Below are 27337 nucleotides of genomic sequence, written 5' to 3' on the forward strand. Positions count from 1 at the left end.
TGCTGGCCGGGCTGAGGCGGCGGCGCTGAGGGGACCCGAGGCTGGGCTGGGACGTCTCGGCTTCGGGGAGGGGGGATTATGAAGGAGGTGTCTGAAGTAGCGTTGAACACAGTAGAGAAACAAAATTCCCTTTGTGCTACTTAGAGCGGTGGCCCTCAGTCTGGGTCCTCGCCACCCAGTCTCGAAGCCATTGTTGACGCCGGGGTTCGCAGGAGCAGCGCGGGCGGGAGCGGGGCCGACTTCCCCGGTGCTGAACCGACCCTAGAACCGGTGGAGAGAAAGTCACCCTGCAGGGGGTGTCCCCGGAGTGAAGGAGGGGGGACGGCCACTGGCCAATCGGGAGGCGAGGCCGAGCCGGGCTTCCCCTCCTCGCTCGCCCGGGAGCCGCGAACGGTGGGAAGGCGGGCGCCGCGGTCGCCGGCCCGGCGGGACTGCAGCGGCGAGGGCGGCGGGACTCGGCCCGCGGCGCCGCAGGCTCGGAGCTGCCCCGGGGCGGGGACCCGGCGCGCCGCCCGCACCCCGCCACTCGCCGCCCGGGGCCCGCGGGCACACAGCAGCTTCGGGGGCAGCCGCGTCCAGACAAAAGCCGCCGCCTCCCCGGCCCGCCCGGCCCTGCGGGGATTCGGGTCTGGCGCCCGGCCCGGCCCGAGTCGCAGCGCCCGGCTCTCCGCTCGCTGAGGGACCGGGAGTCGCGGAGAGGACTCAGTCCTCCGCCTGCGCTTGAGGGGGACTGCGCGCGGGGCTCAGGCGCTCAGGAAAAACAAAACAAAACAAAACAAAACAAAACACACAGGGAAGAAAAAAAAAAAACAAAAAAGTAAAGGAAAAGAAAAGAAAATGATTTCCTGGGCAGTTGTCCACACAGCGTGCCTGTTTGCTCTTCTGTTTTCCTCCCTGGCCCAAGATGCGAGCCCCCCGCCGGAGACGAGGGCTGGGGACGCTCCCGAGGGCGCCTCCACCTTGGCTTTCGTGTTTGATGTCACGGGTTCCATGTATGATGATTTAGTTCAGGTTATCGAAGGGGCTTCCAAAATTTTGGAGACGTCTTTGAAAAGACCCAAGAGACCTCTTTTCAACTTTGCCTTGGTGCCTTTCCATGATCCAGGTAAGGGAAATTATTTACTGTCTGTATTTGCTATGTCTCATGATTTCATTATTTCGTATGCTGTGAAATTGTTTTATTGTTAGGAAGTTTCAAAACCATTTTTTTTTTAAAACTGTGTAGCTGAATAGAGTCGTAACAAAGAATTGCTTGCTGGCGTCCGGGTTTGCTCTCTGATACCTACTTAAGTCTCAGGCGTGGACTACATGGCTGGCTTAGGAGGCTCGTGCAGTGGTCCCCAAAGCTGGAAATGCGGACTCACGGAACCTAGAACCAACAGTCTTCAGCAATGACATCAAAATCATAGTTAACTGACTTGTATTTCAGAGCTAAAGCATGTTTAATTGCAAAGGCAGACTTGGACACGAGTTGATAGCAACAGTGCTTTGAGAGCTAACATCTAGGTTGAAAGCACATTCTGCGGGGGGGAAAACCTGTTGTGTGAGACACAAGGAAGCCTGTAAGTATTAACTACTAATGGGACTGAAGGTATGAAAATAAAAGAGAGAAACCACTCATTTCAGAACTGAATCTATTCATCTTTGCACCAGGTGATCATTTGTTAGGTTCAGGGATGGGTTTAAACATTAGGTCCATGTCTCATGCAGTAGAAATGCATGTAATTCAGTATGTCTGTGCTTTTTAAAGGTAGTTGAAGTGAAATAACTTTATTTTTTGCCCTAAAGCCATGGGCTTCAGCTGCTGCTCTGTAATATGATCTTGTTTACTTTTGGCAGTTTCTCTTTAAAGTAGCACCTCTCTGTGAGGCTTCTAGGAGCCCTCATTGTCATCACTGAGGGTAGCATTGCAGGGCTTGCTGTCTAACGTCCACCTGAGTTTCATTAGCACAAGTTGCTGCCCAGTTGAAGAAATAAAGCAGTGGTTTCTTAAAAGTCCTCCCCCACTGTTCTCCCACATTTTTCCTGCTTTTGAAATTCTCCCTTCACTATAAGACCTTGACTCAACCTCTTCACAGTGAGAGCATGATATTGAGAATCTCAGATTCTTTGCTTGTGCATTTGGCAAAGATATATGAGTTCAGATTATTGCTAGATATTAAATGTGGTAGGTTTAGGTGATTTTAAAAAAAGGGACTTTGAGCAATTTAGAGGGAAACAGAACTTTTGGGGATTTTCATACTCTTCAAATGATGAAAACAATAACCTGTCCTACTCTTCTGAGATATACATGTTTATTAGTAATTTCTACATGGAATTAACATGAAATGTTCTTTATATTTGAATAAAGAATTGAATGGTTATTTGCTGTCTTGGTAAGGCACCTATATGTGGTGATGTTTCAATTTATTAAATGTCAAGATGCCAATTGTGATGCAGTTCTAGGCTTTTGTTATTCTGGAATAGCCTAAATATGTTTCTTCTATAGGGATGAATCTGAAGTTGGCTAAAAAAAAAGTAAAAATTCTTTTCTCTAATTAATGCCACAATTTGCTTTTCTCCAAAGAACTTTTATGAAATTATGTTGCTTTAAACAGAACACAAAAATTACCTCAAGTCATAAATGGAAGCTGGAGTATCATGATATTTTGAAGTGATATGAAAAATTACTGGACTGAATTGTATTGTGGTGTGCTACCTTCCAATTGTTACCAAATGGGAAAGTTTGCACATTGCTATAGTTGACCTTCCTGTAGTTTAGCAATCATGATTTAAAGTGGGGGAAACTTGGCATGCTTATAACAGATGGCTAATAAATTAGAGGTTTTTAAAAATTAAATTATATGACAAAATGGTTAACTACTCTAAATTGGTTTCATAAAATTAATTGCATATATAATTTAACAAAATTATTAATTCTATTTCCATTGTGATTCAAAGTAGAAAGAAATGGCCAAGTGTTTATGCTATGGAAGACTATTTAAAATATTTTTGACTCTAAAGAGAGAAATAGAAATTAAAACACTATTAACTTAAAGTTAGTATTCACTCTACTAGATTGTAGTACTGTATTTGTGTGACATTTTCTCTGTGTGTGTGTGTGTGTGTGTATAATCATTGAGTTTTTGATTCCCTTGTAGTTCTGATTGATGATCAGTTTGTAATGACAGGAAGGGCCTTGAATGGGAATTGGCTGTTTTAGTGAGTGACATTAGAAAAGTCAACTTACCTTCTGAATTTTAGTTTCCTCAACGGTAAAATGAAAGAATTGGATTTGAATATCTCTAAGGTCACTTCTAATGGTGACATTTTATAACTGTTTTACATATGGTTGTTTTCATAGCCCCTAACACATATTCCTATGATTGGGTGATACAACTGACATAGAATTATGCACAAGAAATAATGTGCAGAATTTAATATAACAATTATATTAAACCTTGAATGCTTATGGCCTTTTGACATCTACTATCACATTTAGCTAGATGAAATGATGGATAAGTTCTGGGATACAGTCCAAGGCTTTTGACAAAAACCTTTAGAATTTTGCAGTTGCTTGCTTTGGAGCCCTGCATTACAGTTTAGAGCAAGGTGTGTTTCTGCAGGAGGGGTACATTTAAAACACATGGGAAACATAGACATGGAATAGGAAGGATGTCTAACAAGTTGAAAATGAGATGATAAAACCATTGAGAATATGCGCATGTAGAAAGCATTGTGTTCGAGAATGCTGGAGTAGGAGGAGGTACCAGAGAGGACCAGGGGTCATGGAAAGGCAAGGCAACCTTTTGATTTTGATGTTAACTATGGTTAAGATAGGTTTTCCATTTCCATAATAACATTTACTGTATTAATTTTTAACAGCTTTATATGAAGTGTAATTCCTTTACCATATAATTCATCCACTTAAAATGTAAAATTTGATATTCATAGATACCATAATCAATTTTAGATCATTTTCATCACCTCAGAAAGAAATACTGTACCCTTTAGCTATCAGTCTCTTATCATCCTCCTCCCAGTCCTAAGCAACCACTAATCTATTTTTCTGACTCTATAGATTTTCTCCTTCTGGACTTTCACTTTAGGGGAATAATATTATATATTTGGTCTTTTGTGACTGGGCTTCTTTCACTTCAGCATAATGTTTTCAAGGTTCATTCGTGTTGTAGCATATATCAGTACTTCATTTCTTTTCATAGCCAAATAATATTCCATTGTATGGTGTACTACATTTTGTTTATCCATTAGTCCATAATGGATATTTGGGTTGTTTCCACCTTTTGAAACATTATTGTGAATAATGCTGCTATAAATATTCATGTACAAGTTCTGCATGGACATATGTTTTCATTTCTCTTGGGTACATACCTAGAAGTGGAATTACTGGGTCATGGTAACTCTATGTTTAATTGTTTGAAAAACTGCCAGGCTGTTTCTACCAGCAGTGTATGAGAGTCCCAGTTTCTTCACATCCTCACCAACATGTTATTATCAAAATTTTTTATTCTTATCTATGAATTTTTGCTGTTATTTTTATCTGGCACCCAAAATGTATTCCTGTCTTCCTCAGAACACAACTTTAAGGAGGGCTGATGGTCTCTCTTTGACTATAGCTCCTTTTATCACTCCATCTCTCATTCCCCCTCCTCTGTAAGGCAGGTACCAGAGACAGAAGGACTGAGAACGGCACAGTATATTTTAACGAGTTGTTTCATAAAAAGAAAAGTTCTCTTCCTTCTTCTCTTTCACAATTGTGTCTCCACTTTTTCCCCAGCATATCTTATGCCAGTCTACATTCATTCATTCATTTATTCACTCTCCTATTATGTTTCAGTCATTGCTTCACACAAAAGGAACTAAGACAAAGTCTCTTGCACTCATGGAGCTTCCATTCTATTGGCAAAGGAGCACAGGCAATAAAGAAAACAATTAAAATACATAAGGTATTTTTGATGGTGATAATTGCTATGGAGAAAACAAAAAGCAGGAAAAGGGCATGGGGAAGCCCCCAATTGAAAAGGTCACATTTGAACAAAAATTTGAAGGAGGTAAGGGAGGAAGCAATGAGGATATCTGAGAAAAGACTGTTAGAGGTAGAGGAACAATACATGTAAAGCTCTCGTGGCAAGAATATCCTGACATGTTCAAGGAACAGTGAAAAGACCAGAGTGTTTTGGACACAGTAGTGACAGGAAGAAGTTAGGAGGTGTGGTCAGAAAAGTGATGGGGCCAGTTCAGGAAAGGGCTTGTAGTCCACTGTGAGTTTGGCTTTTACACCGAGGGAGATGAACCATTGTAGTGTTTTGAACAGAGCAGTGACATGATCTGACTTATGCATCCACATAATCATTCTGTTGTTGGAGAGTGGTCTAACATGAAAGAAGGACAGAAACAGGGATAAGAGCTATGAGACTACTGTCAAATTCAGGCAAAGGTGGTGGTATCTCTTGTGTGAAGTTGGTGGCTGTGGAAGTTTTGAGAAATAGTTGGATTTGTGTATATTTTGAAGATAAAACCAAAAAGATTTAATGATGGACTGGATGTGAGGGCTTTGAAAAATATAGAAGACAAGACAGGTTCTGAAGATTTGGCTTGAGTGATGCTACAATTTGTGTATGTTTTGTCCCCACCAAAACTTATGTTGAAATTTCATCCCAAATGTGGCAGTGTTGGGAGGTGGGGCCTAGTGGGAGGTGTTTGGCTGACGGGGATGGATTCCTCATGAGTACATTAATACCGTCCCTTGAGGGTGAGTTCTTGCTTGTGTAGAACTGGATTAGTTCCACCAGAGTGGGTTGTTAAAAAAGCTCTGGCTTCTTTGGTTTCTCTCTCGTCATGTGATCCCTTTGCACATGCCTGCCCCATTTTCTTCCATGAGTAGAAGCAGCATGAGGCCCTCACCAGATGCAGCTGCCCAATCTTGAACCTTCCAGCCACGAAAATCATGAGCCAAGTAAACCTTTTTTTCATTATAAATTACCTAGCCTCTGTTATGGCAACACTAAATGGACTAAAACAAGTGAGTAGAAGCATAGCATGGCCGTTTACTGAGATGGAGAAGAATGAGTGACAAGCAGGTTTGATAAAGGGTGGGAGGATGAGGCTTTGATTTTTGGATATGTTTAAGTTTGAGGTGCCTTTTGATACCAAAATGGAGATAAGAAGACAGTTACATATGTGAGATTAGAGTTCAAGGAGAGACGTCTTGGTCAGAAATATAAATTTGAGGTCCAAAGAGGTACATATAGATGGTATTTAGGGCCATCAGACCAGATGAGACCGTTAAAGGACTGACTATAAATGGAGAAGAGAGGATGTCTGAGGACTCAGCCTTCTGACTTTCTAATGTTTAGCGGTTAGAAAGATAAGGATGAATCAGCAAAGAAGCCCAGGAAATTGAAGTCAGGCAGGGAGGAGAAGAGTATATTATCCTAGAAGTCAAGAGAAGAAAGTGTTTCAAGGAAGAAGGACTAATTGGTCAACTAAAAGGAGGATTGAGAATTGGCTAATCAATTTAGGAATGTGGAAATCATTGATGACTCAACAAGGGTAGTTTCAGTGAAGAGATAGGAGTGAAAGCCTGTTTGAAGAGAATTCAAGGAGAATGGGAAACGAGGAATTGGAAATCTTTGTAATTATATAGTACAGCATCTACTGAATGGTTGCTTTGTTCATAAGGCTAAAACTGAACCTAGTTTTGATAAATGATTCAACCAGTATTTTATAAAATACAAATGTACTATGGTAGAAAGAACAGCCAATTTGGAACAGAAGACTTGTGTTCTCCTTATTCTTGTCATTTAAGCAAATCATTTAACCTTGCCAGGGCTCTGTTTCTCTATCTATAAAATTAGTACATTGGCAGGTTATTATTAAAGTCCATGATTTTAATTATCATAATATAGGGAATAGTAAGTGACTTCAAAGAGATTGAAAGTAGCAAGGACTTGATTCACTGGGAGAAATATCAGCATTACACATCTTTGTGTATAAAAGTTTCATTTTAATAAAATTCAGAAGCCCTAAGTAACTTTGTATGATTCAGCTGGATCTACACAGTGTTAAGAAAACTCTTGAAACCATAATGAATAGAAAGATTTTTACAAGGAAATATTGTACATTTAGACCTTGAAAAACCTATCCATTTATATGAACTGAACTTCAAATTGAAACGTTTTTAGTTCAATATGTATAGCAAAAAGAGCCAAGAAGCTATTAGTCTCCCTTTGCCTCTAGGCATACCACAGGATACTACATACATACTATAGGAAGAAGATTTTTATGAGAAAAAGGATTGGTCTGTTATGTCCAAGAGAAATCCAACTGAAGGGAATGCACTAAAATTTAAGAGTGAGAGACTTTGGTTGGACAATGATAACTTTTGTTTCTCAGGATGATTAAATACTTCAATCTGAGAGAGTGAGTTCTATATCACTGGATGTTTCCTGAGTATATGTAGAGATGTTTTGGTATGAATAAAAACTTTTTCCTAAAATATAAAAACCAAATTTTGGTAAGTCAAATTTTTTAAATACACAGGATGTTTCCTATTTAACAGAATTCTCTATGATGCCTACAGAATGAAGGGGATTATTTTCTTCTTCTTCTTGTTAAGTTGAGGAATAGCCTTCTACATAATTGTTGATAAATGAGAATTTGGCTTTGCTTATGGTTTGTCTCTGATCAAAGAGACAATGACCATTCTCTATGGCCTTTATAATTCTGCTTACTCACTTTTCTTCCTGTCTAGAAATTAAGGTTCTTGGGCAAGGACTGCTTCATTTATCTTACAGACACACAGTAAACACTCAAGAAATGTTTCATGAATGAATAAATGAATGAATGCTGGAGTCAAGAACCAATAATTTCTCTGGGTATTTTAATCTTGCCTTTCATATTTATGATTTTACTATTTAAATTACAAGCAAATGTATACAATTTACAATATAATAATTTGCTAATTTGTCCTTTTTGGTGATAATATATCCCCCATCCAAGCTTGAATATGAAATGGAAGGATCATTGTTTCTCAGATGATGCCTGAATCTTGGATAGTCATTGAATATTTGTATAGCAGGTGATTTTGTTGAGAATTTATACACAGTCTGAATTGTCTCAGCTGCATGGTATAAGGCAGTGTGCTTACCTTCCAATTTCAGCTGGATTGGCTGAAGGAATGTCACAATAATTAACCTAATTTCCAAGGAGTACTATGCAAACAAAGGATCCATCCATGCATAAATGTTCCTGCAGGTATACAGAGATTCTCAACCTTGGTTTTGTCTTTTCTCATGAAGATTCTCTATTACTCTGGAGAATAGGAAAAATTTAGAAAATGACTAATATTATGTTAAAGGTAAGGTGAAATGATATCAACCCTTCCCTACCTTAATGATATTATCATGGTTAAATAAAACAATATATGTGAAAGTTCTTTAAAAGTACTATAGAATGAATGGTATTGCTGTAACTTATTGAATAACTCTATGAAGATTGAACAGGTACTGGAGTGAAGCCAGTTATCAAGGAAAATAGTATTAATACAACTTTTACACAATGATACTTAAAAATTAGCAGAAAAAGAATCTATTTGATGACTTGGCTATTAATCAACCTGTAGGCAAAGGATTATTCAAACCAGTTCAATTATAGCAGCATTCTAATACACTTAATTTTTGAGAAGCATGTATTCTTTGCTTTAATGTCCCCTTGAACCACAGGCAACTGCCTCATAATTGGGAAGCCAGCAGAAGAATTTAAAAACCCAAAGGAAAGCTATTATATTTATTCATTCATTCACTCTTCAGTCAATTATAGACTTCTTACCATTTGTCAGGGATTATGCTAAGTGCTCTTGATTCAAAGACAATGAGGCATAGCTTGCAAGAAGCTAACAGTCTATGAGAAGGAGGGTGAGAGAAGTGATAATATAATATATCACATTTTTAAAAAAAATACAGAGTCTAGCTATGTTGCCCAGGCTAGGTTTGAACTCCTAGGCTCAAGTGATACTCCTGTCTCAGTCTTCCAAGCAGCTGGGACTATGGGTGCACGCTACCTCACTTGGCTCATTATATATTTTATAGCAGAAAAAAGTACAGGGTGGTGTGCAAGCCCAGAGCAGTGTACCTGATCCTGAATCAAGAGAGTGATGGTCAGAAAAGTTTTCCTGGAAGAACTGTGTCCTGGACTGAAATCTGAAGAACGTTCATGAGTAAAAGCAGGTTAATCAAAACATTAGGGAGTTTGGATTTCATCCTGAAAGCTATTGGGAGCCTGGAAGGATTATAAGTGAGGAGTGACATGATTGGGCTTTCATTTTAGATCTCTATCTCTTAGATGGATTGGAGCAAGGGAGTCCTTAGAGCTGGGAGATGAAATATGAGGCCATCACAATTCAGGGGGGAAACATTGAAGTAACTTGGGCATAGGGATAAGGGGATGGGATTCTGAGCTATTAAGAAAGTCCAATGGACTGGACATGGTCCTAAGAACACGAAAAAAAGGGAAATATGATTGCCTTCTGGAGGTTAAATATGAGATCAGCATACAATAGATGAGAAAAGATATGCAAAGTTAGCTTTAAGAGGCAATGTTACTCTCAGGCCGGTAAGTCTTGACAGTGAGCTCCTTATACATTAACTTGTCCAAAATGAAATAGCAACCTAACGTGTATGGGATCAGCAATGAAAAACAGAGTTACAGAAACAGACTTAAGCAGTATACAACCAAGTTCTAATGGGGGTTTAGGATGTTATTAATAGTTCATTCTATACTTGAATAACCAGTCCACCCATTAGTAATATTTCCGACTGTGGTGATAAGACTGTTTATCCTTATAACTATGTAATGATGTCATTACATATTTGGATCATACTGTTAACTCTCCTTGTTCTGGTTGCATGCTCACCATGCCTCCTGATGATTTAACCTCATGCACTTTCCTTATGGGGAGAGATGACTCTGGTTAGACTGGCACATACATCAGGTTCACCAGACAGTTATATTCCTCACTGGTAACTCATATTTTGGCATGCCAGTTGTATACATCAGTCTCTATTGTTTAAAATATTCTGACAGTGTCAAGTTCAAGTTTCTGAATTTGCAAGTCTGAGAGCCAGTCTTTGGTCAATGATGGTGAATTTATCAAAATAAATGTCTCCCTGTGTGGATCTGTTTGGGTAGCCTGTCTGTCTCTAGGTATCACTCTTCAGCATTTCCAACTGTAAGTGTTAGTATAAACAGTGCCAAGTAGCTGTTCTGTCCACTTGAAACTTATATAGATGACAGCTGAAGCCATCGGAATAAATGAGATCATCCCAGGAGAGTGTGTAGACTGAGAAAAGAAAGGAGACAGGATAGAAATATAGAAAACACAAGCATTTAAAAGACAGATAGAAGAAAGTAAGTTCTTAAAGCGTTTTGGAAAAGAGAGTCCAGGAAAATAGGGAGAGAAACAGGAATGAGCAGTGTTTGGAAATTCTAAAACGTGTTAGTTTTAAGCAGGAGACTCAATTCTGTCCATTTATAAGGTTACTGGAAATAAAGGCTAAACAATATGGAGCCCAAAAGGACAGTTTCATTGGAGTTGTGGAGCCAGAAGGCTGAAATGATGGGTAAGAAAATGGACCTAGTAAGTACAGTATGTTTCTTTCCTGAAATGCAACATGGTGGTTAGAAGCATAGGCTTTGGAGTCCGATGTTTGGGTTGGAAGCCTGGTGCCGCCAATTACTTGTATGATTTTCTTTGCACTTCAGTTTCAGCAAAGTGGGGGTAATATTTACCTTCTAAGACTGATGTGGGGATTGATTAAAATAATAGATGTCCAAAATTTAGCACAATTCCTTCCACTTCCACACAGTAAATTCTCAATAAACATTAGTTATAGAAACTTAAAATTTAGGAAGAACTTTGTATTTTTTAAATGAGAAAGAGGAGAGAATGAATGTTTAAGTCCTGTTAGAAAAGAGTTAATAGAGTAGAAGAGATTGAAAATGCCAGAGAGATACTAGGTAATTTAGGAAACTAGGACTTTGAGGAAGTAAGAAGGATGGTATGCAAAGAAGAAGGATTGGTTGTGGGCAAGAGAAGACCTTTAGTTTAGTGTCAAAAGAGAAAAGCAGCCATAGGCAGGCATGGTTGTGAACAGGGGGATAGGCAGGGTTGAATTTGGGGTAGCAGTCTCATGAACTCTTTGTCTCAAAGAAACAGAAAGTCATTTTCGAGTCATTTGATGAGAGGAGGGAGGTGGTAGAAGGATAAGGGATTTTAGAATAGTGGGATTTTAGAATAGTGGAATTTTGAAGGTAGAGGCTGACCATGGACACACAGAAGGTTTCTCAGAACTAGCTGTAGTTCAAAATGTGAATTTTTGATTCCTGAACGCTGCCTAACTATGTGATTTTTCTCCAGAAGCCCACAGCAACCTGGTCATAAGTGCTGAGGTTGACCATTGGTTTGGTCCAGGACTAGGGTTTTGTTAAGCAGATGTGACTAAAGAAATAAGATATGGTTGAGAAGGATACTGCTATGAGAGAGATTGTGAAGTGACAGATCATAGGCTCAAATCTGGATGTATTGGTTTGACAAGAGTTGGGATATTGCGTGTGAAGGACCATATGACAAGGAAGTTAAGAAGAGCCAAAGTGATTAATCATAGAATTTAGCTTGGGTAGAAAGAGAAGTTAGAGCAAAATGGAGATCATGGGATTGAGATCAAGGAACTTGAGGCTTTAGAGTTGAACATGGATGTCAAAATAACAGAGCCTAGAATGGTGAGGAAGACAGTGAGTCAAGCATTAAATTTGAGTTTAGTAAGAATTACTGAGAAATCTCTAGGAGGCAGTTGACATTAATGAAGGAGGTGAGAGGGTGTTATAGGTGGCATGTTCTCTGAGTCGAGAACTAATTTACTGAGTGGATAAAATGCTGATCCAACGCATCTGGGGTGTTGGGCAATGAGCAAACCCCACTGGGGAGGACTGCAGGGGAGCTGGTGCTATCAAGGGAGAGTCCTATTTCTGCTAAAGTGAGAGGTTGGTGGATGGTTCCTTTGGGAAGATGGTTTGGGAGGTCCCAGAATTTGCAAGGACTTAGGATGGTGAAAGAATGGGTCAGGAGAAAGGAAATGCAAAGGAGGAGAGTAGGAGAAAAGGGGAATGGTTTGCATTTGGGGCAGTGGCAGGAGATGATGGTGATGTAAAGCTGGGTGAGATACACTGGTTGCAAAGTTCTGATGGAGACTTGGGTATATATTTAAGATACCGATGGGTTCAAGCTCTGGAAGAGTTGGAGCCTGATGAAGTCAGCTATTGACAACTCTGTCTGAGGGTGGTATACACCTCATCTCATAAGTCTTGCTGACATAGGCTTAGTAGCATAGTTTTTATATCTAATGGTAACAGCTACCACTTTATTTTTTGAGTCACTACTGTGGACCAGGCACTGAACTAGATATATTCCATGCTTTATTTGATTTAAGCCTCACCAGAAGCTCTAAATGGTAGATCTTTATTTTACACAGGAGGCAACTGAGCCTTATATTATATGAACTCCTACAAAATTTAAAAAATTTCCTGAAAAAGGGTAGCTTTCCATAAGTCATTTTTTACCATCTTATTTTGATAAATGTGTGAGATTGAGGAGATATGCACAAGAAGGCAGGGCAAAGGGACCACTGTATGTTCCTTAGGGATGCCGTAACAGAGTACCACAAACTGGGCAACTTAAACAACAGAAATTTATTGTGTCACAGTTATGGAGGCTAGAAGTCCGAAATCAAGATGCTGGCAGAGTGGTTTCCTTCTGAAGGCTGTGAGGACAAATTCGTTCCATGCCTCTCCCCAAGTCTGGTGGGAGAATCTGGTGGTTTGCTGGTAATCTTTGGTGTTCCTTGGCTTGTAGGTGCATCACCCTGATCTCTGTCAGCATCTTCACCTGGCATTCTCTCTGTGTGCTGTGTCAAATTTTCCTTTTTTATGAGGCACCAGTCATATTGGATTAGTGACCCACCATACTCCAATATGATCTCATCCTTATTACATCTGCAATGACCCTATTCCAAATAAGGTCACATTCTTAGGTGCTAAAGGGTAGGACTTCAATATATGGATCTTTGGAGGACACAGATCAACCCATAGCAGATCACTCAGCAATTGACATTAAAAAACCAAAGCTCTTTAACTCTTTTACTAGGGAGACTACTTTTGTTCTAAAATGTCTGATCAAAATGTTTGCATTAGGGAATGTCACAAACTCTAAACTAAGATCCCCCTTTTGGGATAAGAACAGAGTTTCTTGGGGACAGTTTTGGAGAGAGGCATTAATGTTTGGGGTACTACTTTGGTCCTTGAAATAATTTGTATTTAAAAAATTTGTGATTTTTATTTTTAAGCATGACATTTAATAAAGCTTTATTGGATCTTCTTTTGGTGATGTTGAGATATTTACTTTAATTTTGAAATAGGGAAAATTATATAGGAGCTAGGAAATCTGGGAATTATGTATAGATTCTAAAATATTTTGACTTTGTATTTCCGAGGGTTTCTTTTCTTGAAAACTTCAAACACACTAATTAGAGCAATTCTTCCTTAGTACCACATCTCTGAGAACTTCCCTTTAAGCACTGTTTTACAGCAGATGGAAGGAATTCCTTGAAGTTCCCAGGCTGGAAGTCACACTGATTGCCACCGAAAATACTATGGCAACCAGTAGCTGCTCTTGCCAAGATCTAACAGGGAGAGAGTCTGGTTGAATGAGACTCATGTGTGATAGGGAGGAGATAAATATGTGAGATGGTACTTGTTCTTTAATAATTTTTTTTCCAAGTAGAAGGTCAAGAAAACACATTATTTCATTAAGTAATAGAAAACAAAATTCCAAAAAGTTATTATACTATCTGGAATATCAATTTTTGATATTCATTGTAAAATCTATTTTGCTTTTTGTTGAGTTCATTATTTTCACTTCAAAGCCCTTTGTTAGAACACATAGAAAACCTCATTTCTATTGTTTTCATATTCCTCAGAGGGTCTTCCCTGATCACCACCTTTTTGATCAAATCATTATACTCTTGCCTTGAAGTTTTCTTCCCAGCCACATCCTACGGTTGGAATGTCCTCTATGTGCAGCACATGGTCCCATCCATAATTAAAAGATTTTGCAGGCCGGGCGCGGTGGCTCACGCCTGTAATCCTAGCTCTGGGAGGCCGAGGCGGGTGGATCGCTCGAGGTCAGGAGTTCGAGACCAGCCTGAGCAAGAGTGAGACCCCGTCTCTACTAAAAATAGAAAGAAATTATCTGGCCAACTAAAAATATATATACAAAAAAAATTAGCCGGGCATGGTGGCTCATGCCTGTAGTCCCAGCTACTCGGGGGGCTGAGGCAGTAGGATCGCTTAAGCCCAGGAGTCTGAGGTTGCTGTGAGCTAGGCTGATGCCACGGCACTCACTCCAGCCCGGGCAACAAAGTGAGACTCTGTCTCAAAAAAAAAAAAAAAAAAAATAAAAGATTTTGCAAAATTTCATCCCTCCCAAGGAACTTTTCCTGGAGTATTAGAAAAGTATCATTCTTTTTAATATTGAGATCCTTTTTTATATTTATTGTTCATTTTCTGGACTCGATTTGTGCCTTTGATAACTTCAATCCTTTTTATTGCTTCTAAATCATAATGAAAATTAACAGTGGATTTGATTAATCCTGACAAAGAAAAATTTGGTAGAGTTAGACAGAATAGCATAGGTTTTGAGCAAATGGATGATAGTATTAAATAGAAAAATATTTGATTATTAATAAGTTACCAACTTCTCAAAGTCTTAGTTTTCTAATCAATAAAATGAGAATAACAATCATACTTCCTTTGTAGAGTTGTTGCGAAGATTAGAAGAGAAAATGCTCATAAAATATTTGGTGCAAAGCCTGACAGAGTAAGTCTTCAAGAGTTCCCTATAAGGGAAATAACACTTGACCAAGAGTCAAAACACCTGGGTCTCAACTGGGGCTGGTGACTGGGCAAGTCACTAGACTCCTAGAACTTCAGTTTCCTTCTGTGTAAAATAAAAACTTAATCAGTTGTGTGCTGATAAATGCTAAACCTCTGGCCCTGGAGCTGATGGTGGGGAGAGGCCCTTAATTGTAGCATTTGCCAGTTTGCATGGTGCAATGACTCCCCTGTGGGCAATTTCAAACTACTAACATGATGCCACTGGATATGCAGTTGAGAAAACATGTGCACAATCGTCTAATCCACCACTTAAAATTCCTTCCACAAAGGGGGATATTTATGTTTAAATGAGACTATATAGTATTTGTGAAAGGACTTAGTGTAATAGGCATTCACTAAATGTGAGTTTAGTTTTGCTTTGAAAAGTCCATTACGTGGGTAGAATTAGTGAGGACAGAATTAGTTCTGTGATGGAGAAAGCAGACTGAGTGGTTCCTTCTCCACATCATTTTTGGGAAGTTTCAACAGCAAATACTTAGAGAGGCCAGAAGGCCACACTAATGCAGAAGTGGGACAGGAGGATTAAATCTCCATAGGGCATCTTAATAGATATCTCACATTTGTCAGTACCCTCTCCCCACTCCACCTGTGTCTTCTCCAGTATTCCTCATCTCAGTACAGGTGCCACTGTTTGGGACAAAACCCTTGGAGACATGCTGTACTTCTCTTTCTTTCAAATCCCACATCCAATCCCTCCACAAACTCTTTTGGCTCTGCCTTCAAGATCATTTTTATTTATTTTATTTTATTTCTATAGGGACAGAGTCTCACTCTATTGCCCAGGCTGGAATGCAGTGGCATCATCCTAGCTCACTGTAAGCTGGAACTCCTGCGCTGAAGCAATCCTCCTGCCTTAGCCTCCCAAGACCTAGGGTTACAGGTGCTTCACACCATCCCTGGCTAATTTTTTTTTTTTTTTTTTTTGAGCTTGGGTTTGAGGTCTCCCCAAGTTGCCCAGGCTGATCTCGAACTCCTGGTCTCAACGGATCCTCCTACCTCAGCCTCCCAAAGTGCTGGGACTACAAGCGTGAGCCACCGAGCCTGGCCTGCAAGATCACTTTTAATTCAATCAGTTCTCATCCCCCTCTCCCTCTGCCCCTACTCCTCTAGCCCAGGCCACTTTAACTGTTCTCCCTGCTATTCTCCCCAGAGCTTCCAGAAGGATCCTTTTATTTTAAAAGGAAGATCTCATTATTTCCAACTCCCCTTTTTGGTGTCTGTATTCATGTCATTTTTAGCATATTTGCCTCTTTGTTGTTTCTTACATAACAGGTACACTTGCTCTCCAGAGCCTTTGACCTGCTGTTTCCTCTTTCCCCAGATCCCTACATGGCTTATATCATTTCTTATGGCTCTTGGCCCAAAATTACCTCCTCAGATAAGCCTTCCCTGACCACCCAGTCTGACATAGCTCCCCACATGAGTCTGTCCTGTTAACCCACTTTATTTTTCTTTATGGAACTTAGCATTACTTGACATTAGAGATGATGTGAATCCATTTATTTAAGTTCTGTCTCCTCTACTAAATAATAAACTCCATGAGGGCAGAGACTTAATATTCATGGCTGTGTTCCCAGAGCCTCACATAGAAGATTTCTTGGCATACAGAGGCACTCAATAAATATTCATTTAATGAAAGAATGAAGTTTTGCAAATGTTCTGTATGTCCTTGAAAAATTTTTTTGATCATTTTGTGTTGAGTTCTATATATATCCAAAAGATCAAACATTAATTATGTTGTTCAAATATTCTTTCCCTTTATTAATTATTGTCCAGTTGATCTATCAGATTTTTAATAAGTTATTTTAAAAATTTCCCACGTGATTATGGTTTTGTTAATTTCTCCTTGTAATTCCAGTCAATTTATGGGCTTAAGCCCATGTTGCTTCATAGATACCAAGTCAATATGTACCTAGTGAATTGTTCATTTTGTCATTAAGTATAGGGTCACCTTTATCTCTAATAATTCTTTTTTCATTTAAACCCATTTTGCTTGGTATTAATAATGCTGTTCCATATTTGGTTGGTATTTCTCATATCTTTTCTCTTCCTCTATTTTCAAGTTCTTTTTAATCATGCTACTTTTATTGTGATTATTTATATAGTTAGACTTATTATCATGATCTTATTTTGTGTTTCTATTTACTGTGATTTTTGTTGATCTTTCTCCATCTTTTCCTGCTATTGAGTTTTCTTTAAATTCTCTTTTTCTCCCTTCAATTGATTTGGAAATTATACATTGTATTTCAGTTTCTTTTTAAAATGATTATCCTTAATTTGATTGACATGAAATTCATCAGTGTTTCTATGCTTTTGTATAGTATAAGGGTGGTGGGTGCTTTATTCTGATCACCTTCCCCCTACTCTCTATAGTATGGTTAATTCATCTTGTTTTTAAACACACCCAAATTAGTCATTTTATTTATATAGTCAATGTTCATTTTGATTTGATTTGTTTATTGGTTTCTTTACTCATTGTTGCTTCTAGTTTCCCACTCCTTCAATTTGGATTCTTTTACTTCCCCCGCCATTTTTTTAATACATTCTTTACATTCTTTAGTATTTTATTTAGGAATGGCATATAAATAAGAAATCCTTTCGGTCTTTGTTTGAGAATCTATTGATATGTATAGTACCTTAATTCTTGATTTGTAGTTTAGTTAGGTGTAGAATTCTGTACCTAACTTAGCCCATTGAAGATATTATTTTGTTGTTTTTGGACTTCTTTTGTTATTGATGAGACGTCTTCTTTTTCTAATTTTTGGCCCTATTTGTGCTTTCTCTGTGGTTAAGATTCTCTCTTTGTCTTTCTGTTTCTGCAGCTCTTTATTTAGTGTCTAAGCATGGATGTGATTTTGTTTTTCCCCCTTGGAACCTGGTTTACTTCCCCAACCTGAGGACTTAGGTTTTCATTAAATTCTGGACATTTCTTATGTTTCAAATATTTTCTCTCCCCATTTTCTCTAATCTTCTCTTTTAAAATCCTGGTAGGTGTGTTTTAGATCTTCTCATTCTATTTTCAAGCTTCGTTACCTTTCTTTCATATTTTCCATTTCTTTTTCTCTCTTTGCTGCATTCTGGGTGATTTTCTCAAATCTTTTATATACCTCTCTTTAGTTCTATGTAATCTACTCTTTAAGCCATCCATTGAGTTTCTGGTTTCAATGCCCATAGTTTTTTATTTTCAGAAGTTTCATTTTGTTGTTTCTTAAATCTGCCTATTTTATCACATGCTCTTTGATATTATGGTATATTTCATTTTATTTCTATTTCCATTTGCAGAGTGCTGCAAATTTTCCCATCTGTTTGGTCTGCTGACTCTCCTTCATTGTGGCTTGTTTCCTTGTGTGGTTGCTAATTGTTGACTGTGAATACATCTTTAACAGGGAGTCCAGTGCTCTTGGGGTTGTGCACTGTTGGTGTTTCTACAGAGAGGTTTTGCATTTGTTTTTGTTGGGATTCTAAAAGTTACTTGTGGGCTAATTTTTGGCCTTTGAATTCCTGTACCATACAGCTAGTATAACCTTTATTATTCTTTATATGCTTCTGGCTTAGGGTTTAAATTTCTCTTCAGAGATTTTTTTCCCCCATTAGAGACCTGGACAGATGGCAAGTTTTCTTGCCAATTTTTTCAGGTTAGTGGGAGGAATTTTTCCCGATTCCTGTTTTACTGATAGGGCTCAGCTTTAAAGAGGATACTCTATTGTAGCTTTCTGACCCCAAAATGCTGATGCCATAAAAATTGTACCCACATGGATATTAAAACTTAATAGCTAAACCCTGTATCAGGGTTTTTGTGCTGCCATGGTGACAACTAAAGTTTACTTCTGTTTTGAGTTCCCGTTTTATTTTGCACATCTGGGAGATTTCCCTCTATTATTACCATCCAATCTTGGTTATTTGTTAAAAAGGAAGTTTTATATTTTATCCAGTGTTTCTGTTTCATAGGGGGGGATCTTTATGTCAACTTAGTCCATCTTGTTACTGAAAGGTCACTTCTCATATCTTCACACATTTCCTTGCCTCTATATTCTTTTCTCATGTCCAAATTTCTCCCATTTGAAAAAAGGTCATCTTCATATTAAAATATCTAGATCTAGGTCTAGATGATTTCTTAGGAGAGCTTTACCAAATATTCAAGGAAAAATAATAATTTCACAGAACTACTTCCTAGCAATGGTAAAGAAGGAAACACTTTCCATGAAGCTAACATAACCCTGGTACCAAATATCTGATAAGGATACTACAACAAAGAAAAATTATAGGTCAACTTCCTTTATAAACCTAGATGCAAAAATTTCCAAATTAATATTAATAAACCAATCCAGCAATATATAAAAAGGAGCATATGTAATGACCAAGTTGTTTTTATCCTAAGAATAAAAAGATCAATTTAACACCAGAAAATAAATCATTATAATATATATTAGTAGACAAAAGGAAGAAAATCATATGACCATCTCAATAGTTGCACAGATAGTATTTGATATAATTGTATATCCATTCATTAGCAGACAAATAAACAAATAACTCTTAGCAAACTAGAAATATACAATAAATTCTTTAATCTAAAAAATAACTTCTCCAAAAAACTTAAAAATAATCATTATGTTTGATGATTAAACTAACGTTTTTACCTTTGAAGATAAAAATGGCATAAAAAAGTTTAACTCCATATCAATTGCTCAATTTTCATTTCCAACATTCTTTACTTCTGATTTCTCTTTTTCTCATGATCAATCTAGATCAATTTTTCTATTTCAAGGAAAATGCCTTTGATTTTGTTGATTGATTTTTTGTTTTCTATTTTATTAATTTATGGCCCTATTTTTTATTATTTCTTAGCTTCTCCTTTCCTTAGTTTTATTCTATTGTCCTTTTCCTAACTCCTAAATTTAAATGTTTATTTTTACCTTTCTTATTTATAATGTAGATGTGAATATTTAAAAGCTTTTAACTTTAATTCATACATTTATTTTTATGAGCCACTTAAGCTCCATCTTAAAGATTTTGATCTGGTGTATTTCTGTTGTCATTTGATCCTAAATACTTTGTAATTTCCATTATAATTTTTACTTTAACCATCTCTTTTTTAAGATGCTGTTTTTTAATCAGGGTGAGATATCACCTCACACTTGTCAGAATGGCTCTTATCAAAAAGATGAAAGTAACAAGTCTTGGTAATGATGTATAGGAAAGGGAAACCTGTACACTGTTGTTGGGAATGTAAATTGATAAAACCATTATGAAAACTGTATGGAGGTTCCTCAACAGAATTCCTATATAATCCAGCAATCCCGCTTGTTGATATATATCCTAAGGATTTGAAATCAGTATGTTGAATGGATATCTACAGTCTCAAGCTTATTGCAGCATTATTCACAATAGCCAAGTTATGGAATCAACCTAAGTGTCCATTAATGGATGAATGGATAAAAAATGTATATATTTGCATAATAGAATACTATTAAGCCTTGAAAAAGGAAGGAAATTCTGTCATTTGTAGTAATGTGGATGAACCCAGAGGAGATTATACTAAGTGAAATACTCCAGGCACAAAAAGACAAATACAACATGTTTTCGCTTATATGTAGAGTCTAAACAATCCAAGTCATAGCAGCAGAGAGTAGAATGGTGGCTACCAGAGCCTGGGTGGTGAAGGGAAATGAGAAGATGTTGGACAAAGGGTGCAAGTTAGACAAGAGGAATAAATGATAAGTATTTGAAAAAAAAACTCTTCAATGCTTAACAAATCAGACCATTCTAAATTAAGTTATTTGCCCCCAAAGTCACTATTTTAATAAATATTTGATTGAAAAAAAGTGTAGTTTATAGTTTTCAAATATATATATTTTTAAAAAATATTGAGACTTCCTTAGTGAACCAATTTGATCAATGATTATTTTCTAAATATTTTGGGTGTGTTTGAAAAGCATGGATATTCTCTACCTGTTGATGTGTAATTCTTCTTACATATATATTTAGATTAACTTGTTAATTATATCATAAAGAGAAGCTATATAACAATGGTTAAGAACGTAGGTTCTGGAGTAGACTGCCTGGGTTTCAACCCTAACTCTACTACTTACTAGCTCTATGAACTAGGGTATCACTTCTCTGTCCTCAGTTTCTTCATCTGTAAATGTGGATAATAATAGTACCTTCTCATAGGGCTGTTTTCAGGATTAAATTAATTAAGATGTAAAGTGCTTAGGATAGTATCTAGAACATACTAAGTTCTGTATATGTCTAAATTGCTGTTCAAATCTATATTTCTGATTATTTTTATTTCCTTACCCTATCAGTTTGTGATAGAGATATATTGAAATCACCCATTATATTCTGTGGTTTTCTCCTTGTACTTTGGTCAGTCTTTACCCTCCATGTTGTAGAGCTATGATATGTACATTCAAAATTATTATAACATCTGCTTGGTGTATTTATCCATTTTTGTTATTACATAGTGATATACTTCTTAATCGAGGGCCTTTTCTTAATCCTGGTGCCTTTGTGGAGATTAGAAAAAGCCACACCCTGTGTGGCAGGCAATTTGGCCTAAGGCATACTGAAGAGGTTGTCCAGGATGGCTCAGAGATGTTTATGCCAAACAGCATCACAATTGGCCAGAACTTGTCTGGAAGGCTGTTTTTCATTGGTTTTCCACCAGAGGGTGCTGCTAGGCCTCAGGGTACAGTGCTGGGGTAAAGCTCCAGAACTCCTTGCTGTGACACCCTCATGAGCTGCTTGGACATTCCTGTATGAAACTGGGAACCTTAGAGCAAACAGATTCAAGTATCACTTCATCAGCGGGCTGAGAACACAGCTGCTCTAAAAACCACATCTGCGGTTCAAGTTTGGTCTGAGGGCTGTGGCCGGCCAGGGCAGCCATACCTGATAAGAGTGGGAGGGGACTGGGAGTTCCCATTATTCTTTGGGGATAGTGGGGTTCCAACAAGCAGGGAATGGGAGTGAAGGGACTACCCATGAATAGAGCAAAGGAGAACCAAAGTTCTATCCCTGGCATGGCTGCCTTGGAAAGTGTCGGCTCTTTTTTTTTTGTTTGTTTTATGAGATGGGGTCTTGCTATGTTGCCCAGGCTGGAGTGCAGTGGCTACTCATAGTTGTGATCATGGCATACTGCAGCCTTCAACTCCTGGGCTCAAGCGATCCTCCTACCTCATTCTCCTGAGTAGTTGGGACTACAAACATATACCACTATGCCTCGGTGGGCTCTTTTAGAATATTAAATCCACAGGACAGACAGAAAACACTCACAAATGAATGATTGTCAGTGGAAGTCAATAAGACAGTGTGAATGGGTTTAGGAGATGGACCCTGGAGAGATTCTTTAAGCCAAAATTTTTACAGGACATCCATGGTGAAATTCTGGGAGAAGAGATAATTGTTAAAGGCTGTAGCCAGTTCACTTTCCTACTATTCCCCTTTATACATGTATTCTCTCGTCACACTGACATCAGGTTGCTGTTCATACCTTTCCTGCCACTGTGTCTTTACTCCCTTCTTTCCCATGGCCTCAGGGGAAGACACTAAATCAAAAAAGGACATAGGCTTTGAGTCAGGTGAGCCTGAGTCCAAAACTGTTTTCTCCTAGTCATGGGAGCTTGGACAATTTTTAAAATATATTTCCTCCATAATTTTGCCTCAGAAAAAAAAAAGGGAGGGGTGATAATAATATAATATTTCCCTCTGCAAGTTTTTGTGAGGATTGAATGAAATAATAGAAGTACCTAGACATAGCAGGTGATCAATAAATACTCCTTTCCACCTTTCTCTCCTTAGGTTTCTTTCTTTCTCTACCAATATTCTAAGTCAAATGGTTTTCAACACACACACACACATACACATACACACACATACAGACACACACTCTCGCTCTTAATCAAAAGTCTCACTCTCTCTAACTCCAAAATACGTTCTGAATCTGTCTCTCTTTGTCTCTACTCCCATTGCCTAGTCACCCCCGTTTCCCTTAGTTTCTGTGATAGCTTTCCACCTGGTCTCTGCTGATTTGCTTCCATCCACATAATAGCCAGGGTAATCTTTGAACAATGGAAATTAAATCACTCATCATCTATAGATTAGAAACCTTTCAACAGCTTCTCACAGATCTTAAATAAAATGTAAAGTCCTTCCTGCAGCCTATGAGGCCCTCTATGATCTGGCCCCTGAGTCCCTTTCTAGTCCTTTTCTCTTCAGTAGGTTACGGTCTTCTTAGGAATTCTCTATTTATATGCAGCTCATTCTCATTTGAAGGCCTTGTACTTGGCCATATTCTCTCTGCTAAGAATGTTTTTAAGTCTTAGCTCCGATATGCTCAAACTTCAAAGAGGTCTTTCTTGGCCACTTTATCTGAAGGTGCCTCATCCTGCCCCAAATTGCTCTTTATCAGATTACTCTATTTCAGTTTATTCAAAAACAATTGTTATTATGTAAAACTGTGTGGTCCCCAACTGCCAGGCTGTGGACCTGTACCAGTCTGTGGCCTGTTAGGAACCTGGCCGCTCAGCAGGAGGTGAGGCGCACAGGGCTGGCAAGCGAGGAAGCTTGTCTGTATTTACAGGTCTGTATTTACAGCCTCTCCCCATCGGTTGCATCTCCGCCTCCTGTCAGATCAGCAGTGACATTAGTTGCAGGAAAACAAGCTCAGGTCTCCTACTGATTCTCATGGTGAGTTGTATAATTATTTCATTGTATATTACAATGTAATAATAATAGAAATAAAGTGCACAATAAACGTAACCATCCCAAAACTACCCCCGTGCAACCCCCTGGTTCTTGGAAAAATTGTCTTTTGTGAAACTGGTCCCTGGCGCCAAAAAGGTTTGGAACTGCTGAAAAATCATTACTATATATGTATAAATGTATATGCTTGTTTATTGTTTTCTTCCCCTGGGGTGTAAGTTTCATCTATTTTGATCACTGATGTGTTTCTAACTCTTCAAATAGTATCTGGTACCTGGGAAAATGCCAAAATATATTGGCTCAATGTGTGAATGAGTAAATGAATGAATATTATTTTCTTCATGAAACCTTTCAGAGTACTCCCACTGTAGGTCATTCCTCCCTCCTTGGAGTTCCCATTGTATTTAATTTACATTTCTCACTATATTATCATGTTCCTTGCATTTGGGTTATTTATGGATATTCTTATGTATTCTTACTAGACTGTAGGGGGCCGGAGGGCAGAACTGCAGGGCAAGTGTTCCATGAATACTGGTTGAATTGATAAATCAATTACAAAAGATAAAATCACCCTTATTTAAAATGCAGATAGAAGAAGCAGAGCTGAAATGCTATGGCCTGACTCACCCCTGCTTCTCAACAGCCTTTGGCAATTGTGGCATTTGGATTGTAGCTAGGCTTGTTGGAAGATAGTACATTCTTCATATCTGCGCTCAACATGCCCACGGTGTTTTCTCAGCCCTGTTAGGTTTGTTAAAGGAATTCATTCTTTATTCACTTATACACAGGATCTTAGGAAAACCACCAGCTTATGACTTTTTTTAAAAAGTTCTTTTAACTTTATAGCTGATGTACTTTTGAAGCCAGGGGTTTACAAGTTCTATACTTGGTGACATTCATGATTTAAAAGCTTTTCTAATGTCTTCCGCTTCTTCCTCCGTTTTTTCCTTACCCCTCCTCTTCATCCTTCTTATTTTTTTTCCTCCTCCTTCTCTTCTTCTTTCTCTTTTTCCTTTTTTAAAAATTAATTTTCGACACAATAGGTCAAGAGCCAAAATTTGCTAGACACCTTCATGAAGTTTTTTTAAAAAAATTTAATCCTCATAAAAAATCTATCAAGTAGCTGTTATTTCTGACATTTTGGAGATGAAGATCAGAGAGGTTAAATAGCTTGTCCAAGACTTAACTCAGGTAGTGGAGGTGGGATTCAAACCCAAGTATTCTTGCTTCCAAACTCATAACTCAAGGCTAACTCAACAGTGTTCCTTGGAACTCTAATAACAAATAGAACAGAACAGAAACACTACTGACGGCCATGTTGGAGATTTAGTAGCACCAATTACATCTGTTCCTGAAAGGTTATGGTTATATTGGAAGAAAAATGTAGACGTAAACATAACTTGGCCGGAACCTGTTTTTGGTATTGTCTGTGATTATAAATGATTGAGAATGTTGTTTTTTCCCTACTTCCATCTTGCCATATGAACACATTTTCACTGTTTTGACTCTAGAAGTAATGTGAGTGTATCGCGCAGATGGGGAGAATTGTGGAAAGGTGAGTTATATATGGCTGTTGAACTTTGCTCCCCTCCTGCCTTTCCTGTGATATTTCCTGGAATGTTAAGACAGGGGCATTATCATAAATTGATTATTCTATTAGATTTTATCCTGACCAAAGGATGAAGGGTCGTGTAAAAAGGGTCCTTTTGCATATGTTCTATATGGATTTGGGGAGATTTAATAGAAATAATATACTTCAAAAGAGATGATTTTCAGAAGCTAGTCTTCAAGGTCAAATGATACCTTTTTCTGTGAAGAGCAAAATTAGAAAACTATACTTTTATTGCAAATGCTTAAGTATTGTTTTTATCTAAATTTAAATTTACTAACTTGAAATTTTAAAGGCACGAAATATGATTTATTCATCTTTACATCTCTTTTATCTTAGTACGTGGCAATACTAAGGATTCAATAAATGTTTTTGAATGAACAGATGAAATAACATTGTTTTAGTGTCTTTAATATGGACTTTTGTCTATAACCCACAAATATTATCCCATAATTTGGTTTGTATGAAACAATTTCTGTTACATGTTATAGACAGTTGGATGGAATTGTGAATATGGAAGAGTCTTAAACATTACAACTAATGAAACACAGAAGAGTAAAATGATACAGAAGGTATTGAATCAGGTTGTTATTAACAACACCAGTTTTTATCGTACCTTAATAATGAGAAAGTAACAAATGATACAGTTCCAGTTGATATTCGGAACAGATAATTCTTCTTTTCTTTATTGCTATGTAGTTGGTGAACAAAGTTGTGTTTTGAGATGTTATATTGCCAATTTATTTGCTTACTGGGGGTGGGGGTGGGATAGGATTTAGACTAGATGTGAAGACATAATTGTCCAGGTGGTAAGCTGGAGCAGGGTATTTCTTTTGTGCAGCTAGAGTGCAAAGTCATATAAATAGTTCAGAAAACAAACCAAGTCCAAACACCCAGCAAGTATAAGCATCAAGTAGTTTAGTCCAGAAGCCAATCATCAAGTTCATGAGAGAGAGTATTTCAACAGCTGATCCAAGCCCAAAGGCCTCAAAGGTACTGCACAGTGGAACTGAGTGAGAGAGAAGTTGGGGAGGAATTTTAGAGCAGTCGAGCCCCCATGGTTGTGAGTGGAGGACATATCTGACAATGGAGGATGGGATAGGAGAGATGCAGCAACAATTCCCTAAAATGGAAGAATAGACTCCTGTTGTGGAGGTAGAGTCATTGTCTGACAATAATTTACTTATTCCCTCATGCATTCATTTATTCATTAAATGCTTACTGAGAGCCTATTCTATGCTTTATACTATATTTGGTGCATAGAATGCAACAATTAATGAGACAGATAAGGTCCTTTCCCTTACAGAGCTTATAATGTGTGGACAGCAACATTAAGAAAATAGGAATTGCAGTATAATAGTAATATAATACATTATATCATAGGATGTGGGAAATCCAGGTTTTGTGGAAGTAAAACTAATAGCTAATGCTTATTGAGCAGTTACTATGCACCAGGCACTGTTCTTAGTGCTTAACACTCATTAGCAAATTGAATCCTCATAACAACTCTACAAAGTAAGTATTATTATTTACATCTCATGTGTGAGAAGATGAAGGCCCAGAAAGGTGAAGTTTTACTGCCCAGGATCTCACAACTAGTACACGGTAGATCCAAAATTTGAAACCAGTTTATCTCTAGAATCTAAGCTTGGAATTATTATACTCTACTATTTCCCTATTGCATATTGATTTCTCCACTTAAAGTGGAAAGTGGGTATAGAACTAGGACAAGGAGCCAGGAAAAGTCTCCCCAAGCAAGGGCACTGCAGTAAGTCCTGGGAGAAGGGGAGAGGTGTAGTTGGGGAGAGTGGGGGGTGCCAGGGGTTGGGGAAGGGGGCAGAGGTAGCGTGTTCCAGACTCAAAGGAAAAAGAGATGATGAAATTGGATTTCCCACATCCTATGATATAATGTATTATATTACTATTATACTGCAATTCCTATTTTGTTAATGTTGCTGTTCACACATTATAAGCTCTGTAAAGGAAAGGATTTTATCTGTCTCATTTTGTGCACCAAAT

General features: G+C 38.0%; 1 protein-coding gene across 1 annotated transcript in view; it reads left to right on the plus strand.

The window, feature by feature from the left end:
- Positions 1-606: 606 nt before the first annotated feature.
- Positions 607-27337, plus strand: part of HMCN1 (hemicentin 1) — a 404331-nt gene continuing 377600 nt past the window's right edge. Inside the window, exon 1 of the mRNA XM_045536051.1 lies at positions 607-1105. Coding sequence (XP_045392007.1) covers positions 838-1105 — 268 coding nt within the window. The 5' untranslated portion in view covers positions 607-837. The remainder of the gene's footprint in view (positions 1106-27337) is intronic.

This window comes from Lemur catta, chromosome 23 (genome assembly GCF_020740605.2).
Source record: "Lemur catta isolate mLemCat1 chromosome 23, mLemCat1.pri, whole genome shotgun sequence".
NCBI lineage: Eukaryota > Metazoa > Chordata > Mammalia > Primates > Lemuridae > Lemur > Lemur catta.